Source organism: Limulus polyphemus, unplaced genomic scaffold (assembly GCF_000517525.1).
Source record: "Limulus polyphemus unplaced genomic scaffold, Limulus_polyphemus-2.1.2 Scaffold723, whole genome shotgun sequence".
NCBI lineage: Eukaryota > Metazoa > Arthropoda > Merostomata > Xiphosura > Limulidae > Limulus > Limulus polyphemus.
Genome location: NW_013666333.1, coordinates 269,856 through 290,062, shown reverse-complemented (window position 1 = coordinate 290,062; position 20,207 = coordinate 269,856). Strand labels below are relative to the sequence as shown.

Genomic DNA, 20,207 nt, shown 5'->3' with positions numbered 1-20,207 from the left:
TGACAACCACACGTTAGCCCCATGAATAAAGGTCTTGACATGACAAGTAAAGGCTTATTTAGAGAATGAATCCGTCAACACTCTTCCTTGGCCAGCAAGAAGTCCAGATCTCAACCCTATAGAGCATCTGGGACCAATTGGGTAGGCGAATACAGGCTTTGGAGCCTCCTCCACAGACATTGCAACAGTTAGAAGCTCACTTGCACCGAGAATGGCGACAGATAACGCTTCAACAAATCAGACGTCTAACTGGCAGTATGCGGCGCAGGGTTGCAGCAGTCATCCAAGCAAGCGGTGGATATACCCGATATTGACTTTTCGATGACTAATTATCAATGTGTGGGTCATGATTGACATTTTGTAATGTGATTTGACAATTCAATAACGCATTTGAGCTTTCACTGACAATACTTATTAAAGATAATTTTAAGCTTGAAAACTGTCCATATTTTGATGTCATGGTATGTAAATTAAAAATTGTTATTTTACGGTGATAATCTTGTTTTCTTGTACCCAATAATGCATAATTTCATTTGATAAACACGTTTAGATTGAATGGTAATTTATAATCAGTCACAAGAACGTTGAATCTGAATCACTTGAAAAAAACACGGGGGTGCTTAACTTTTTTCCAGGTGTATATAATGTTAAATTTTAAGAATTTGCAAGTGTATGTGTTAATTTTACAAGGAATCACACATGATTTGCACTAGCCATAGAACACTATTTACCCGATTAAGCTTAGCCTTAAAAAATAAATACATATATATATATATATATATATGTATAGTTATAGGTGTGTGTGTTAGTAATTGTAAAATGTATAAATATAGGTGTTATAGAATAATGGAAGTTAATCCATAATATAAAACAAGAGTACTTCAAACTGAAGTGAATGTTAAAATCTCATTTAACCCTTTTGCAAGAGTGCCCCTTTAAATGCTTTTCCCCCACAAGTCACTATGTTACATTCAAAATTTAATTAAACACCTTTACTATTAAAGTACATGAATAAAATGAATATCATTATGTATGTTTTAATTGGAAGTTTTATCTAAGATTTAAGTCCTTTATTTCAAAATAAACCTTTAAAAACTTCTTAAAACTTCAGATGTATTGTCATATAACGAACGAGCTATGAACATTCTCTACTTTGGCTCTCTGTATCTTCAGTAATACAATTGTAGTTGAGTAGAGGTACGTCTAGACAATAAGATACTTACATAACCTATGGACTCATAGATTTCAAACTTCCCTGACTGAATACAGTGAAAACAAGTAATAAAGTTTTTATATCCCTGAAACGGGCCACGTCCACCTTCAACAAATTTGTTTGAGCTTTATAGCCTACATTTAGATGTTACATACACATTTGTATAGTCATTAGAAAAAGCTCATTTTACACTATAATCTGACAACAGTTATTTTGAAATTGGCTACTTGATCAACTAAATATCTTATAGCTAGAGATACAGTTTAAATTGTGCTTAAGTCTTACTATTATATCTTAGTTAATTATGTATTAGTTATGTTTTAAAATGAATAATTAAAAGTTTAAATATTTTTGAAATGCACATCATAGTTTGCGTCTATTCTCAAGGCTTATGATATTATGTGCTGAAGGAAAATTTTGCCAAAGAAACTGTAATATGCATTAAGGGCATTGTTTGCTTGTGTCGTGTTGAATAATAAGTTGTAAAGGACAAGAAAGGAAAATAAAACATTAAAAAGTAACTACATGTGAAACGGAAAAGACGTGAAATTACAAATTTAACAAAAGGAAAATCTTTAAAGATATTCTTCAAAAAAATTAAAAGGTATGTATTTTTTTTCTTTCCTAATTTTAATTATTTCATTGCATTGTACGTTGATGATAATAGCTAGAGTTAGTAATATGGTAGAAAAGATGAAAAATATATTGCCCTCTATAGCAAGATGCCCTTAATATATAAAATGAGTCATACATAGCTGGATTCCATATTGACCATACTAAATTTCTGAACTTTAAGGCCCCCCATTTTGTATGGTGTATGCAGAACATGGGTGTTTGTGAGTTGTACATTGCCATAACATGGAGGTCTCAGGGGGTGGATTAGCTGTGCCCTGTTTTCTTTATCATTGATCACAAAGTTTCAAAGTACTTATCTTCAGAGTTTGAACTGCTAAAATTTCACATTTATTATCTGTTTATTTTACTGTCAACAACTGAAGTAGAAATCTGCTGAAAATAAAGCAACAAATCACTGCTTGTGTCTTTAGACTGTTTACATGACTCCATAATACGATAGTCTCAAGAGCAACAAAGCACATACACAGAAATAAGCCAACTTGACCCCTACTCCAAGAACATGATGTGGAACTTATCAACTTGTGTATCCTACAGTGTTTACAACCAGAATTCCCTAGAGTATTTAGACTGCATTTTGAATGTATAAAAATGTTTATTACAGTATATGGGTTTAAAGTGTTTAAATATCAGTCATCTTTCTGGAATGTTTGTAATTTAGCTTGACACTGTACATGCATACAAAGATAACTCCCCACTTTATTGAGTGCCTGTATAGAGAACAATACTAAAGACACTGTTCTTAATCTGGAATATTGAGGTGCCCGTTACTGCAAAATTTATTTTGGTTACAAATATTAGAAAAAAGAAAGAGTCTGCTCTTAATGGTGTGGTGCCCATTGTTTTAAGGTACCTGTTAATGAAGGTTATACTGTTTAACCATTTACCTTAAAAAAAACTTTTGATGTCTTTTAGGAGGTTCTAGAGATTACACAAGTGAAATATGAAAATTATAAGACAAAGAAAACTATTTTATACTTAAAATGAAAATCATATTGCACTTGCTTTGTTAACAGTTTGAGTGCAAGTAACTAAATTGAAAAATAATATATTTTTAGAAAAACACAATTATAATAACATCATTCTTTGTGTACAAGATACATATGATCTTTAACAAAATCTTACCCCTTTGTGAGAGGATATGTTTAGAAATTTCAGAGTTACCACATGTATTGTTGTACAAGTAAAATGCACGACTCACTTTCCACAAATTGCACAAGCTTTTTATGGTGGTTACAAGATCAGTCAACTCGACCAAACCAACACAGAGATACAATAGTGAAAATAACAGATAAAATATAAAAAAATTTACAATTATCTGAAGGTTATAGATATTTTGCATATGAAATTTTATAATTTTCTGTTGCATAAAAGTATTTTTAATCTCATAATCAAAATTACTTTGGATGTTAGATAGTCAACATTTGAAAAGAAAAAATGGACAAGCAAATCATTGCATAAAAAGTTTTAAACTTTAATAAAAATATCTGATATTTTGTGTATGAAAGCCTTGTAACATTTACTGATAATCTGCCAAATTTCATGAAGATATGCATACTGTATTAAAAGTTATAGTAGGAAAACTATAACAACCACAACATGGTTACGAGGTCAATACCTGGGACTGAGCTGGTAGTGAGAGAGTTAAAACTTATAAATCCCAAATATTCCTTAAAACATGCACACTTGACTATTAGTAATGATTGTTTATTCACACACAGTTTGTAGTTTTATTCTACATTGGCCTACGTAGCATACTATTCTCTTATTAATGCAGCAAGTATACATCTTTGAATTTTTAAATTTTACAAATATGACTCAAGTTTTAAAGATTTGACAAACACACAGAACATGCCTTGTTTTAAAATGAACAACTTTTCGAAATTAGTTTCTCTCTTATATTTGTATTTATTTTTCAGTTATCAAAGTTAAAGCCCAATTTTAAAGATTTGAAAACAAAGATCATACCTTGTTGTAAGAGAAACAATTTTTTGAAACTAGCTCCTCTCTTAATATTTATATTAATTTTTCAGTTATCAAAGTTGAAGCCAGTTATTGGAAATCTCGATGGAGAAGGTGGTGGGGAAACTGCTTTAAAATCCAAGTAAGTACTGAAATTGGTTATTTTTCAGTTGTCAAAGTTGAAGCCACTGAGTGGCACTCTTTATGTAGAAAGTGGTGGTGAGACTGCTTTAAAGTCCAAATAAGTACAAACTTGTAATGTTTTATTTGCCTTTTTTTCAGAAAAAATAATAACTTGATTCTGGTAAATCCAGGACTTTAAACAAAATATTGCCTTTACCCATTTCTGAGACAATTCATACTTTTTCACACAATTAAGCTATCTTCCCTGTGTGTCTGCCTTAAAGACAAATTCCACCTAATCTCATGAGATTTTTCGTTATCATGAAGGAAAAGCCTTCCAAGCCTTTCACCAATGAGAGGACAGCACAGCTCCTTTTACACCAACTCCCTCTATGCCCTTACAGTCATGAATATTCATGTTTTTCCTTGGCACTGAACACATCAGATGTGGTTTTCACTTTTCAATTTAATGCAGTTTGTGCATAGGTAATAGGTTCCTTTATGCAGCTAGGAGCTTCATCTCAGTCCCTTCTTCAGGTGTTCTTTCCTCTCATTTTGAGGGGAGAATGAGGAGGACAAATTTGATCATTTCTTTCTCCTGGTTATGATTTGGGAACTTCTCTCCGTGTTGAAGAGAAACTTTAAACTTTCTCACATTATCCTGACTTAATTTCACAGGTATGCACCATTCTTTTTCCTTCCTCTCTGTTATATTTTTCTTGTTCCCTACTTCTTAATCCTAACCCTGACTAATTTTGTTTACCTTTTCCTTGACCAATTACTTTCCTGTAACATCAGGCCTCACCCTCCCTGCCTAACTGATTCATATCCTTAGTTTTAGTCAATCTAAATCCACCTTCATGATTCTCATGTTTGGGATTGCCCTTGCCTGTTTTCTTTTTCTTTAGGAGGTGGACTATATGGCATCGATTTCACCCTCCAGTGCCCAATACCTCTGATTTTGCCCAATCTTTTTTACTATACTTCTTTACCTCTCCTCTCTACACCTCAAGCCTGAGGCATTCCACTGTACCAAGAGAAATATGTGGGCAATTTTTCATTCCGGTCACTTCTCCACTGTGACTTGTTCCACTTCTACCATTTCCATGCTCACTCACCTCTTTGTTGCTGGGAATTGTTAGGTAGAAATACTCTCTTATTCCAAGTTTGACTTCTTTCTTCCCTTTTATGAGATCCTTGCCTGGCCCCTTTCTTTACTCTGAAGTTTTGGGGGTATTCCTGATTTGATTGAATCACAAGCGGAGACTGTCTTTCATCAGTCTTTGTTTTTTTATTTTGTTTCCACACTGTAGGAAACCCAACCCTCCAACATTGTACATCAACTTTCCTATCTTTGGATTGCCATTTCTCAACTTTCCTCTTCTACCTGACATCAGATTCGTCAGTGATGATTAAGTTGAGTTGGGTCCTGTGGGTGCCCAGCTGTCGTGATTTGAGTTTCTGTGGTCACAATTTCCATCTGCTCAGGGATTACTCTACTTTTTGCCTACAAACTTTTTCTCCAATTCTCTTCTCCTTCTCATGTTTCCTTTCCTCCTTCCAATCCCATATGTGTGCAATGTTTTCAGCCACACTTCCAAAATTTTTCCTCACTCAAACTCAATATGTTATGTAACTGGGAGTATTTTTCAACTTACTTCTCAGCTGTGCTCAACTTCCTCCTATCTGCCTGCAAGCTATGGAACTACTGATCATCAGGATTTGTGCCTATCCTACTTATACTATGTGAGAGGTTTTTAATGTTTGGAGATCATCGCTTCATTGAAATTGATTATCCCTTTGGGTTGCACACATTTGCACCTTCCCTGTAGGTTCTTGTATGACCAGAGGAACCTCTCATGGGAAACTTTAACCTCAATGGTTCACCTGTGTCCATTTTTAGTTGAGGAATTGTGTTGGTGGCTGGAGCGATCCAGTATCCCCATTGGTGTTCCATTACCTTCACCCAAACTGTACCTGCAGTTTTTCATCAATGCTTCCCCCTCTGGTTTAGGAGCATCTCTGAATGACACTTTCACATGGACCCACATCAATGCACTCAAATATCCAAGAGTCCATGGGGCATGCTCCAATTTCTTACCCCTCTTAGTGTATCTTTTGATTATGATCCATTCTGACAACTCCTTGGTTTTTCCTATATCAACTGCCAAGGGGGAACCTGATCCAGGACCCCTTACTTTCAAACCCTCGATCTTGTTTGGCCAATTCTCAATGGGTTTGTCTCATTGCTTGCCATATTCCAGGTGCTGTGAACCTGGTTCTGGACTGCCTCTCTTGGCTGGACTGTGTTATGCTCATAGAATGATCTCTTCATTCCCAGGTTTTCCACAGAGGACTCCACTCATCTATGCCTTGCCACCCCTTTCATTTTCAACTATCTCTCTTTTGATCACTAGTTCCCCATCACTCGGCCCTGTTTGTCAATGCCTTTAGTCAGGACTAGTCTCATCCTTTTCATCATGCTTACCCACCTCTCTATTTTTTACCTCAGATCTTGGCCTTAACTTGAGACACTCCTTGTCATGTCCTCTTAGTTCTTGCCAGTAGTCATTGTCATTCAGATATCTATGCTGTCAACTCTTTCTGTACCCATTTCAATCATTCTTATATTCTTCCTTATTCTGACCAGTTCTTCTTTTGGCTGGCTCAACTTCTATGCCACCTGTCAACCCAACCCTTTCTTCCCCTGCCAACTATACTCTCTCTCTCTTTCCTGCTTTGACCTCACACATCACTGTTCCATCACAGGATCCTGACCCCCCACCCTTATGTTTGGGATTTACCTTTTCCATTACCCATTGAACTGGACTTTCCAATCAGATAGCCTTTTCTTTCCCATTTCTGTCATCCTTCTACCTTATCGGTCTACCTGCATAAGTGGCATGTCTTTTGACATTGGCCTATACATAATCACCTTTCTCCTGACCATCCTACCATCACCAATCTCTCTTATTACCTGGCCAAACAACAGTGGATCAACTGTCTTCACCACTGCTGGTTATCTAGTAGACTTGTCTACAACATTTTGCCTTTCTCAGTACCACAAGGTGTTTTCTTTCCAGTTTTTCACCACCTTGTTCCAGTCCTTCCTTATCCATAGACCCACTTGCCCTGTTCCCATACCTAACTGGAACTTCATTGTTGTCCTTCACACACTTATTGGTGCCCCTCAGTCTCAGGCTGTTGGCAACCTGGAACATATATCACCTTTCCCTTAAATCATATTTCCTCTTACTTCTTTCTTGTGGTTGCCATCAGTCGGATACCTATGCTGTTGACTCTTCCTGTATCTCTTTCTATCATTCTTATATTCTTTATCCTGACCAGTCCCTCCTCCCTAAATCTTCAACTATCTTCACCATCTGACTGTCTCGTCTCCTGAAGGGTATTGCCTGCCTTCATTTGCCATCATACAGTCTACCAATCATCTTTAGACAGTTGAGTACAGATAACTGGTAGTTCCTCCCAAAGTATACTTATTTCCTGAAATTCTGCATTGAGCCAGGATAATGGAGAGTGCTCATACCATCTGCTCTGGCTCCATTTATGCTCCCTGTTGAGATAGTGTGTTATGCAAGACCACTTGACGTATTCTTATGGTATAATTATGTATCTGATGTCTGTTTAGTTGAATCAAGGCATGTACATATACCATTTCATACACTATAATATTAATTCTGTGCCTTACAGTCTGAATGTGCCTTAACCACACTATACATATTGGCTCTCTGACCTTTTGTGTGCAAGTACTTGGATGGCCATGTTGTTATTAGGACCATCCTTGTTACACATGGGACTTTTTTATCTCTTCCTCTCTTTTTTCTGGGAAGAGTATACCCTGGAAGAGATGAGATGCAGTTTTCCATGGGTGTGTCCCTATGGAACCCATAGGGGGTGCTTTCTACAGTTAACTCATCCAGGTTAATCTTTGCACCAGCTCCCTTACCACATCAACACGAGACTCTAGCTTAATTGTGTGAAGAGGTGTGTATCATCTTGGAAGTTACTATATTTCTTACCTGAAAAGGTATTTCCAATATATATATACTCACCTCTCACACACATTCCCACTCATCCTCTCCACTTCCATTGCATTGTAGTATTCCTTGCTTTGTCAAAGAGTGAAGATTCATGAGTGCAAAAGAATAAATGGAGGTAGTACTGAAGGAGGTGTGTCATCCTTCTATTGGTGAAGGGCTTTTGCTGCATAATAACATTTTGACAATTACAGTGGTATGGACTGGAAAAATTTAAAATATTATCATGCAGATCAGGAAAACAATTGGTCCAAACAGTGAAAAAAATCTTCATAGTGATTAATTTAATATGAAAGTTGTTTTGACATACATAGAGCAATGTAAAAAAAGTTCAGTATGTTTTACCATTGTACATTTCAGTAACTGTGATGAGTTTATTGATAAAAGTATTGTTGAATTGTTCCTATATTACAATCTCAGTAATATTTGTTTGGTTTCCAGGAAACAGATAATTAAAGCCCAAAGAGAGTATAAAAAAAAGAAGGCACAGAAAAAAGCTCAAAGGTTAAAGCAGATTGAAGAAGATAGAGAAAAAGAAAAGTCCAAATGGCAACAGTTCAATTCTAAGGTGAGACGCACACACATATAGTCCCAGTAGTATTTATTTTGGTGAGACACACACACACATATAGTCCCAGTAGTATTTATTTTGGTGAGACACACACATATAGTCCCAGTAGTATTTATTTTGGTGAGACACACACATATAGTCCCAGTAGTATTTATTTTGGTGATACACACACACACACATATAGTCCCAGTAGTATTTATTTTGGTGAGACACACACACATATAGTCCCAGTAGTATTTATTTTGGTGAGATACACACACATATAGTCCCAGTAGTATTTATTTTGGTGGGACACACACACATATAGTCCCAGTAGTATTTATTTTGGTGAGACACACACACACATATAGTATCAGTAGTATTTATTTTGGTGATACACACACACACACACATATAGTCCCAGTAACACACACACATATAGTGCCAGTAGTATTTACTTTGGTGAGATACACACACATATAGTCCCAGTATTATTTATTTTGGTGAGACACACGCACATATAGTCCCAGTAGTATTTATTTTGGTGAGATGTTTCATTGTTAATACTCATTCCAGAAGCATATCTCCTTTCTTTGAACGAATATGAATGTTAAGATTTCTTATATGCCTGATTAAGTTTAAAACTTTTTTTTTTGGTGGTTAATATAGCAGTTAAAAGGAATTTGTTTTAGTGTGTATATAACACCATTTATATGTAAATGTTTATCCACTGCCTCACTTATAGTCTAAACCAATATTTATTCCCTTGCATGAATATTGGAATTATTAACAAGTTATATATCTATAAAATGTTTTGGCATTTTATTAAGAAAAAAGAATGCCAATCTTAGCTTACTGATTTTAGTAATTTTCTTTTGGAAATAAACAGTATTTATAGAAGTTTCATACTACAAAGGTAACATTTTTCACTTTTATATGAGAATAAAGCCTACACCTACCTTCAGAACAAAGATACAGTACACTATAACCCAAGCTCGTTGAAAGGTGGACCTTTCTTCTATGGTAGATAAATCCTAATATTTTCAAGATACTAATAACTTTCCTTAAAAAATCTGTTGTATTTTTTTATGATTACTAAAATATTTATATAAATTTTGTAAGCACAGCAATTTTTCATTGAGTTACACACTGATTCAATTTATCCTTACAGGCTTTTTCCAAAAACAAGAAAGGCCAGGTCAAAAAGAGTATTTTTGCTACTCCAGACAACATCAATGGTCGAGTGGGAGTGGGCACATGTGGAATTGGAGGGAGACCCATGACAGAATTTCATCAGCAAGAAAAATGGAAGCGACCTATGATTGGACCTCTTGGTCAGAATGGACCACCACAACAGAGTGATAAGTTCTTTGGTTAGGTAAAGCATTGTAAATATCCAGCCTGAGTCACCATCACCCAGTACCTCAGAATAATAATATCATTAATACAACATGAGGTCAGGTGTATTAGACAAACAGCACCTGAGACATTAAGCAACTTTTCCAGATCCAAATGTGACATTGAGGTTTCTCAGAGCCTCACTTTAAAAGAGATGTGTGATATCAGTGTTTGCTACTGTTAATTCAAGCAGAAATGAAATTATAAACATCATAGTCAAAATCACTAAATCCTTTTATTTTTTATGTTCACAAAAATTTGTAATTGTAAATGTACAAAAGGGTAAAAGTATACAAAAGTACTGGTGTAAATCTAATTCTTTGAAATTATGATTTCACAGTTGTACTAATTTTCCCAGTAGCTACAGTGAATGCAAAAAAAAAGTAAAAATATGTTTGAAGTTTACTTGCATAGCATAAACCATCACTTCTCTGTCTTTGATTCTTATGCTTAATAGTATTAAGTAAAATAAAATATTAGTGTTATGTGGATTCATCTTTTTTTTTTTTTTGCTTAACTCTATTTTTATAGAATCCTACAAATTTGCTCTCAGCAAATTAACATATTTTACTTACCTGCTGTCCTGATCTTTCATTTTGCTTTTTGTTGACGAGCACTTAACTGTCAGATGTAAAATTTTAATTTGATTAGGATGTATTTAGAGTAAATAATCCAACATTAATCTTGATTCAAATATCAGATGAGTTTTCTGGTTTTATGTTTGTTCTTCATACAGGTATATCATACACACTCAGTAAAAGGATACCTGTTCATTAAAGCTGTGCTTTTAGTGAATTTTAACATTATTCAGACCTTAACAGTGTAAAGTTTTTCAGGTTGACTCTGTTATCGTAGCTTGCTCCTTACTTTTGACGTAGGTCTTCGGTGGATTGTGTGCTGGTAAAATAATATATGGATAATTTTTCTCTCCACTAATGTGTATTTTCTTGAAGTTTTGAAAAACCTATTGCTATGTATAGTGAATCAAAACCTCATTCTTTCACAGTTTCACTAGCATATTTTTCTTTCAAAGCTTTTTTTTAACGTAGTTGCCATCTGCTGATTATTATTATGTTTGCTGTAAAGCTACTTTCCACAAAGGGTAAAAAATTTGAAGATTTCTCCTAGCCTTGAAATTAGTGATGATATCTTAATGAAACAGTGCTTATAAGTTGTAATGAAAATAGCTTATCAACCATGATTTATGTTTTTAATAATTCTAGCTTTCAGCCTGCTTTTAAAAGGAATCATCAGTAAAAATGAAACTTTAACAGAAAGTTATTTTCAACTTAATTCATTTATTTGACATAGTAATTGGGTGACCAGTCTTACAGTGTAAGGAGATCAAAAATATTTCTTTCCAAATGAAATATGTTCTTAATTTAACTTCCTGATGAGCAAGTTAATCATAAAATTTATATTTCTGCAAGTTTCATTCGATTGGGTAATTTCCTAACGAAGTAAAACTTAGTAATCAGTACTGTGCTCTCCTCACAGCATTTAATAATAAAGAAGCATTGAAGCCTTTTTGATATCCAGTCTGTTTTTTACTTTGTTATGAATATGACTGAAATTACTAGATATGCACTCAGTGGGTGTAGAAGTGGCAGGTGTACCCAGCAGCTGAAGGGCATTATCCACAAATTCAGATCAAATGCCAGATGCCTTTATATCTCTCTACCAGGTTACAGGGTTGGGTTGAATGGCTGACTCTGTAAAAAAGGAGGCTGAGAAATGGGACCTCTTGGCCTCAAAGGCAGTAAGGGTGGTAATTGATGTAGGGTTCATGAGCTAAATGTTGACAGTCTCAAGCTGTTCAGGATTGAGCTCTTCTCATACATATTTTGAGTATCATTAGTGGGTCATTAAATGTTCAAGCTTTAAAATCTGGTTAAAGCAACCAGTGACAGCTTTTGTGTAGGGCTTAAGAATGGAGTTACTAAAAGATCAGTCCAGGGATGACAGGCTTCCACTTTAGCATTGATTAGTAGCATTTGCAATGGGTTAAATTTACTCTAGCAGGTCTCTCTTTTTGTACGAGTTGTAATCCATTATAATTCATTCCAATGCTGCATCTGTCTCATACTCATGTCCTTTTACTGTCTGCATCAGAAACACCATGTTGTGAAGGGCTATGTCAAGGCTGTCTTTTCCACCTTGCATCTTCAGGCCTTAGGCTTGTGGTGGTATTTCATATACTTACGGATTCCCACTATATATATATATATATTTTACAACACCCTGCAGAGTAATATCCTGTTCCAATAAATTCAACATGTGTGCAGAACACACATATACACCACAAGATCATCATCTGCTTTCAATGCATTTTTTATATTTTCCATATTTCTAGCATTATCAATAACCATGCTTTTTACTACACAGTTATACTCATCACTGATAACATCCTGTAGTGTCTTGACTTTGCTTTAAGTTAATGTCATAATTTTTGATAGAAATTTGATCTTTCCCATCTAAAGCAGTCCAATACAAAGAAACATGTTGAAAATAATAGGTTTTGGAACCCATAAACTGTGGTGACTTATTCAAAATAGTTAGAATCTGACATTATGATGTGTGAAAAGATATCTTTAATTTGTCAGGTATTCGGTTTATTTCTGTCTCATAGAAAAGTTTCAATGTATGTACATGTATGTTTGCCTGTACTATATCTGCATTTGATTTAATAAATATTTGTGTTGTTTTTAACAAATCTTTATACATCTCATTTTTATATATTAATAATAGATTTGTATTGATTCTTTTAGCTAAAAGAATCGTTACTGACTTTCAACAAACTAGAATTGAATCATTAGATTGCAAACTGTGCTCTTGGTTATCAAATATAGAATTTCACACCATCAATCACAAGAACTTTTGATATGTTACATAGTAAATACATTTATCACATATAAATATATTAATGAGGTGTTGCATTGTGACAGTAGTATTAGTGAGACTTCTAAAGTATCATATATTTATTAAAGAACATTATATACAGCCTCATGCTTAAAGTCTAAAGATTTTTAACATATGCATTTTTTCATTTAAAATACTTGTCTCTGTTTTGGTATTAAGTACAGAAAAGGTTCAAAATTGCTGAAGAAACTAAAGATACTAATATTGCCTCAGTTTAAAATGACATATATATATATATATAATAATTGAAGCAGGATGACAAAGTTGCCATATACAGTAATACATTTGTTAACGAATCCTCTGGGAACAAATCTCCTTTATAATAAATTTGGCTGTGGGGGATCCCTTCACACCCCTAATTTTACAAAAAAAAATCTTCAGATTTTATTTGCCCAATTATGTCATCCAAATGACTGTCTAGCCCTAGTGGCTTCACTGGGCAAAAAATGCAGCGTGAATCCATCTGTTTGGAAACGAAAATGCAAATTGTAAGTAGTGATAACATAGTGCTAACTTAGTGAGTGTTATTTTATTGATTCTATTATCTTATTTAATGTATTTTAATATATATTTCTTTTTAATGCATGTTTTGTGTTTTCAGGCATGTTTTAACCTTATTTTTTTTGTATTTAATAATGCTTTCCTATTGTACTCCCTTCTCTGAAGTCCTGGAACACATCCCTATGCCTCCTGTGTTATATCTACTTCTGGTAATTTTCTGACAATGAAGTGGCATCATGGAACAAATCTGCTTCGTTGTTAGAGGTATTAGTGGATAAACATATGTCTGCAATACAGACATGAATAAACGGTTACAATTTTACTAGAAAAGGCTTAACTAAAAAAACTGAGTAGACAACTTGCTGGGCTAATTAGGATGTTATCACTCAGTCCACCTATATCTCGTTTTCGTTTAGTTAGGGTCGGCATGGCCAGGTAGTTAAGGTGATCGACTCACAATCTGAGAGTCATGGGTTTGAATCCCCGTCCCACCAAACATGCTCACCCTTTCAGCTGTGGTGGTATTATAATGTGACGGTCAATCCCACTATTCGTTGGTAAAAGAGTAGCCCAAGAGTAGGTAGTGGGTGGTGATGACTAGCTACCTCCCTCTAGTCTTACACTGTTAAATTAGGGATGATTAGCACAGATAGTTTCAAAACAAAGAAACTATCATTTAGTTCCCATGAAATTTAGCCAGTAGCTTCTCATTTACGTTATTTATGATTTCTAGAATAGCATTCACCTCTTTGACATGTCGAACATTATCATTCACGACTTTAACCATTTCTGGAGCTACAAGATTTATAAAGTTACTTCTGCAGTTTTGACCCATATGAGAAGCATATCTGGCCCAGTTTCAGATTCTATTTCAACTTGAAAAAAAAATTACTATAAAACAATTAAAATAATTTGCTCCTTCTAGTTGTTTTGGAATATCTCATCAGAAAGAAGTGTCATAATGTACAATTAAAAACAGAGTGGATTGGAAAAAAAGAATCTTTCAAAGCTTTCTAAGGGGATGGGGAACACCTTGCTCAATTGACCTACTCATTTTTGCTAAAAGAGTTGGATTAATTTGGTACATGACCAGTGTGTTGAGCCATTTAAGATGAAGAAATAGTTTATCAGATGAATTAAGTAGAAGTGTTACTTTGGGGAAAGACATTCAACTTGCTGTGCAACTGAAGTGCACCAAAGTTACTGATAGACAACTCATAATAAATGCTCAGGATGGTGGAATCAGTACAACAGTTACCACTGACTTACCATAGAAAAAATGCCAATGGTATATACTGATAATATTGCAAGTTTTGCTGAAAGCACAGGAATACTGGGTTTTTAAGTGTGTCTCCGTGAAAACAGTACATTCTGGACTCTGTGGCATACCTGCCAGTATGACCTGTCAAATGCATATTTCCATGAGTAGGCCTATATTTTACCAAATGAGTCTTTCTGACATGTTTTAAGTAATAAACTTGGCTATATAAATTTCACTTTTGACCAATCAGAAGGCAAATAGCATAGAATTATACTAGATCCAAAATGAGACTCAAAATTTTGTCTATTTCATTGGCAAGCAACTGTGGGACCATCCACACTATTTGTGGCCAGGTGCATGACTATTTTAAGATGTATTTGTGTTTATTATTCTAAGTCTATACATACAAGAAAGTCTGTAAAGGATAAGAGAATTTGTAGCATGGTTTACATTTATAATACTGAGTAGTAATAAAATAACACCAAATTACTGTATTAATTGAATAGAACCAAAGAAAACCCCAAACTGTTAACATCAATGGACTAGTGATGTACCCAACTTTGGCACTCTGGGTCGAGCAGAGCTCATCTATACGTGTTTAATGTGCTACATTCATGGAAGTTATTTAAGATTTCTCTTTGGAAACTTACAAGATGTTGTAAAAATGTAACATCAACTTGTTTAATGTGGAAGTATATAGCAAAACTGTGTTAACACAATCCTATTACAACTAAATATAACCGTTCATTTTTAGTAATACTTTTCAGAATAAAAACAGTATGTCTCAAGGGTGTCTTTCAAAATTTCCATTGTGTCTTAATTTTGATATAGATCCCTTAAACTGTAAAAACTAGGACCAACACTGAATTGATGCTCTTTAATCCATGCATCATGTTTAACAATAACAATGTTGACTTCTTGGCTGGAACCTTCTCATAACTTACAGTCAGATCTCTATTTTATCTGTAAAAAGCAGTCTTTATAGCTAGACATCTGACTGAAGAACCCATAAGGGAGTAGGACATCATGAGTATGGTTTTATGGGAAATATGATCAAACAGTTTAATGATATGAAGAGATGGAGTTAGATGTCAGTTTTTTGTGATTAGGTACCTGACAATCACTTGTTAGACCAACTAAAAATATAGCTAAATTGATCAAGGCATTATAGAAGTTTAAAATATCGTACAGAAAAATTGTAGATTGAAAAACCTAAAAATTATAAATTTACAGATCAAGAATAGATGTAAACTTACAAAGCATCAGGTTCTTGAAAGTTTATTATACCAGTAAAATAAAGATCATGAGAAGAAGGTAGTTTATCAGCAAACTGAATTCTAGTACCTGAAATATGATTAACCAGTGAACTAACAATACAAATGCCAATTACTACAATGGAAGCTGTATTATTATAACTCCAAGATGAAAAATCAAAGAAAATGTCTATTTCTATACACTCTTCAATAAAATCTCAGACTGCACGATTGTAAGGAACTGTTAGCCATTTTATAATCTGAGTTCTTAAAACTGATGATGCCATAGTGAAATGGTTAATAAAATTTTTGAATCTCAAATTCCATATAACAAGATGCTATATCTGTATGACTTTACCAAAATGTAGTGTCTAGGAGCCGGACTATGGAAGTTTCAATGTATTGTCAAAGATATCTTGCATTTATTGTGGCTTTAGATACTGAATGTCAGGAATTTAATGATAATCAACAAGGTCAGCAAAGATGGAGGATAGTGTTTTATAAGTATTGGATCTAAGTATTGAAACTGATTAAATGCAAAACAAGTTCATCTTAGGAGAAAGTGACTACATACTTCAACATTTTCTGTCAGAAATGAGAAGATGCAAGAGTCTTTGTACAAGAGAGAGTAGATACTATCCGGATTGTTCCAACAGAAGCAGTTCCTTTAAGAGTTATGACTTAAATACTGTAAGCAGGCAAAATATAATAAAATCCATAGGCCTAAAAATTATTATGGAAACAAGTTAACTACATATATATTTCTCCCAAATTCCTCATAATTTGTCCATTGTAGCTCAAAATCGGAGTTGTGTAATAAATTGCATTTCAGATTTTTTTTTCTCCCACAAGTCGTTGCTCAATAAGCTTTTCATTCAGTCCCAGAACTCACCAGTTGGCCTGGAGGATGAAAGATAAAATATTTTATTAAACACTATTTATATATGAAGTTTAATATTTTAAAAGTTATACTTCAAATAATGGTAAAGTATTAGAAACCTCTGGTTTGGAATCTGAAGTGGAGAATTAAAAGGAATATGAAAACACATCTATAGTTTACATGATTTTCATCACAAATGTTAGGCCTCTTGTTTTCCAATGCTTTGTACCCCAAATGGCTCAGCAGTAAATCTGAAGGATTATAATGCTAAAAATCGGTTTTCAATACCTGTGTTGGCCACAGCACAAGTAGCTCATTGTGTAACTGTACATATCAACAAACAAAAAACAACAATGCTTTGCCAGTTTTTGGTGTTTAAACTGTAATCTTTAAGGTTGTGTACTGTATATATAAATAGTGTTTCATAGAATGTTTTGACTGTCATTATCAAACCCAGCTCATTAGTTCTGATATTGAACAAAAAGCTTATTGGGTAATGGCTTGTGGGAGAAGAATGGATGGGTCTAAAATGCTATTTTTCACACACACACCTGATTTTGTGGCATAATAGACAAATGAAGAGGAGTGAAGGAGAACAACATTTGAAGTTATAATGTTTTTTCAGAACATATTAATGTTAAGAAGACATGTAAGAGATTCTAACGAGTTCTTTGTTGCAAGTTTGTGGAAGAGTGTTTATGAACCTTTGGCCTGGGTCATGAAAGAAAGAGACCCAAGAAGAAACTACATGAACAGTTACAGTGTTTAGTAGATGATGTAGTATTAGGATTACTATCACAATGAACTGATGAAAGCAGGTACATCATGTTTATGAACCTTTGCCCTGGGTCATGAAAGAAAGAGACCCAAGAAGAAACTACATGAACAGTTACAGTGTTTAGTAGATGATGTAGTATTAGGATTACTATCACAATGAGCTGATGAAAGCAGGTACATCATGTTTATGAACCTTTGGGCCTGGGTCATGAAAGAAAGAGACCCAAGAAGAAACTACATGAACAGTTACAGTGTTTAGTAGATGATGTAGTATTAGGATTACTATCACAATGAACTGATGAAAGCAGGTACATCATGTTTATGAATCTTTGGCCTGGGTCATGAAAGAAAGAGACCCAAGAAGAAACTACATGAACAATTACAGTGTTTAGTAGATGATGTAGTATTAGGATTACTATCACAATGAGCTGATGAAAGCAGGTACATCATGTTTATGATGGAATATCTTGTAAGTTAACCCAAAATATTTTGTACCACATTAAGAAGTTGAAATATTTGCACCAAACCTAGTCGGTGAACTTGTCTTAAGATATAAAATATCCACAGTGCTTTATTCTAATAAAATATATAAATTTGAATATTTGCAGTTTACCAAATGGTGTAAAATCTTAGAAATAAGTAGAACTAGAAAAATAATTTTCCATCTGTCTTCAGGCAGAATGGTAGTCTTAAAGGAGCCAAACATGCACGTGGAACGGAAGACATATGACCAAGACATACTCCTTCTACTGATGAGTTCCAGAACCATAACATTTCAAGATTTAGAAAACTTTCTATCCCATGTTTAGTTTTTAACTGAAGCTACTGTTTAAGGACAATATGTAGCCAAGTGTGTGTGTTAGGTTTTTGTAATTGTTACTGATTATTAGTTTTAAAAGATAATGTATTGTTCTGTAACGTAAGTGTTTGCTGATTATATGGGAAAAGTTCAACCAGTTGATGAAATTTTTATAGTATATCCAATATTTTTCTTGAAAGTTTGTTTGTTTGAGGTTAAGCACAACGTCACACAATGGGCTATCTGTGCTCTGCCCACCACGGGTATCGAAACCCGGTTTCTAGCGTTGCAAGTCCGCAGACATACCGGTATGCCACTAGGGGTGGTGGCTTTCGTGAAAGAAGAAAGAGCACAAGGTCTCATGAATTACAGAGAATGTTCTAGAAAAATGTGAAAAAATTCCTTTGACAATATATACAAGAGAATGAGTAAGATGATTTTGTGGTGGCAAGAATGGCTTAGAGAAACCACCAGATGGTTTTTTAGAGTACCAGAATAGGCTTTATCTGCTTATATTTACCGAGTTTCTGTTTTAGAATTTACGTTCAAAGATTATTTAGATGTAATTTTTATAGGCTTATGATAAAATGGCAATGGATTATTTTATTGAACTTTAGTTTTGTCTAAGTTATTAGAGGAAAATTCTACAAAAAGATAATATATTAGATAATTTCAGAATATCAAAAACATTAGAGAATACTCTGAGGGAAATTAAGGTAATCATACCAAACTGAGAAAGAGAGAGGGAGTCTTCTTACATAAGTTATTATTGTTCGTCTTATGAAATTAAGCTTTCAGTTACTGCTTGAAATTAGTTCGATTGCTATTGTAGAATTTAATGTTACTGATTGTTTGTAAATTTTCAATATAATATTAAATACCTATTTCTTGATAGATCTGTGAAACCTCAAAAAATCAGAGTCGAAAGCACAGTATGTTTTAGTACTGCTTGTGTTCTCATAAAACAAGATAAAAGTTGGATATGTCTCACAAGTCGATTACTAATAATTGTTGTGTTACATTATCAACTGGGTGGTCAATATGATTGCATCATCGCATGCACTTTAAAATTACTATTTCGTAACTTTTAAATAAGAAAAACTAAACGACTTTATTGAATATAACCTTTATCTTCATTATATCCAAAATCTGCACCTCCCTAGATTTGATTACAAGTGAAATGAAATAAAAAATGAATGCCTTTATCAATCGAGCTCAGGAGTTAACTCATTTGCTTATGCCACTAAGATTAAATAAGTGATTTTGAGGGTAATGAATGTATGAGCTCTGAGAAAGAGAAATTGGAAATACTTGTAGCTGTAGAATAGAACTTTTTTTTTTTCTGGAGAAGATAAATGTATATTTATTATACTCGCAGAAGAAACATTGTAAATATGATCATGAAAGTTTTATATTTGCATGTCTATAAAGGCAAAGGAGTAAAGGTAAAATAATAACATCATTAAAACACGTCTTGCAATATGCCCGTTTCCATTATAAAATGTTTTTTTCATTGATCTATTTTCGTGTATGATTTCTTAATTAGTAGATACGAAAACTTTATTTATACAGCAGCACAAAGTCACAAAAACAGTTAAAGAGTTACACAGACCAGCTTAACTAATGAAAAAAGTAAAACCTGCAGTACAGCTGGAAAACTTTATTTATACAGCAACACAAAGTCACAAAAACAGTTAAAGAGTTACACAGACCAGCTTAACTAATGAAAAAAGTACAACCTGCAGTATAGCTGGAAAACTTTATTTATACAGCAACACAAAGTCACAAAAACAGTTAAAGAGTTACACAGACCAGCTTAACTAATGAAAAAAGTACAACCTGCAGTATAGCTGGAAAACTTTATTTATACAGCAACACAA

The 20,207-nt window shown here is 34.0% G+C and overlaps 1 protein-coding gene across 2 annotated transcripts in view; it reads left to right on the top strand.

Moving 5' to 3' along the window:
- LOC106460178 (survival of motor neuron-related-splicing factor 30-like) overlaps positions 1-19,790 on the top strand; it is a 63,969-nt gene extending 44,179 nt beyond the window's left edge. Inside the window, exons 5-8 of one of the 2 annotated variants that reach the window (XM_013919864.2) lie at positions 3,880-3,950; positions 8,431-8,557; positions 9,711-9,917; positions 18,204-19,790. In XM_013919864.2, coding sequence (XP_013775318.1) covers positions 3,880-3,950; positions 8,431-8,557; positions 9,711-9,917 — 405 coding nt within the window. In that variant the 3' untranslated portion in view covers positions 18,204-19,790. Of the gene's footprint in view, positions 1-3,879; positions 3,951-8,430; positions 8,558-9,710; positions 12,651-18,203 lie in introns of those variants that run through there. The other variant, XM_022386829.1, reaches the window with a different exon arrangement.
- Positions 19,791-20,207: the final 417 nt, after the last annotated feature.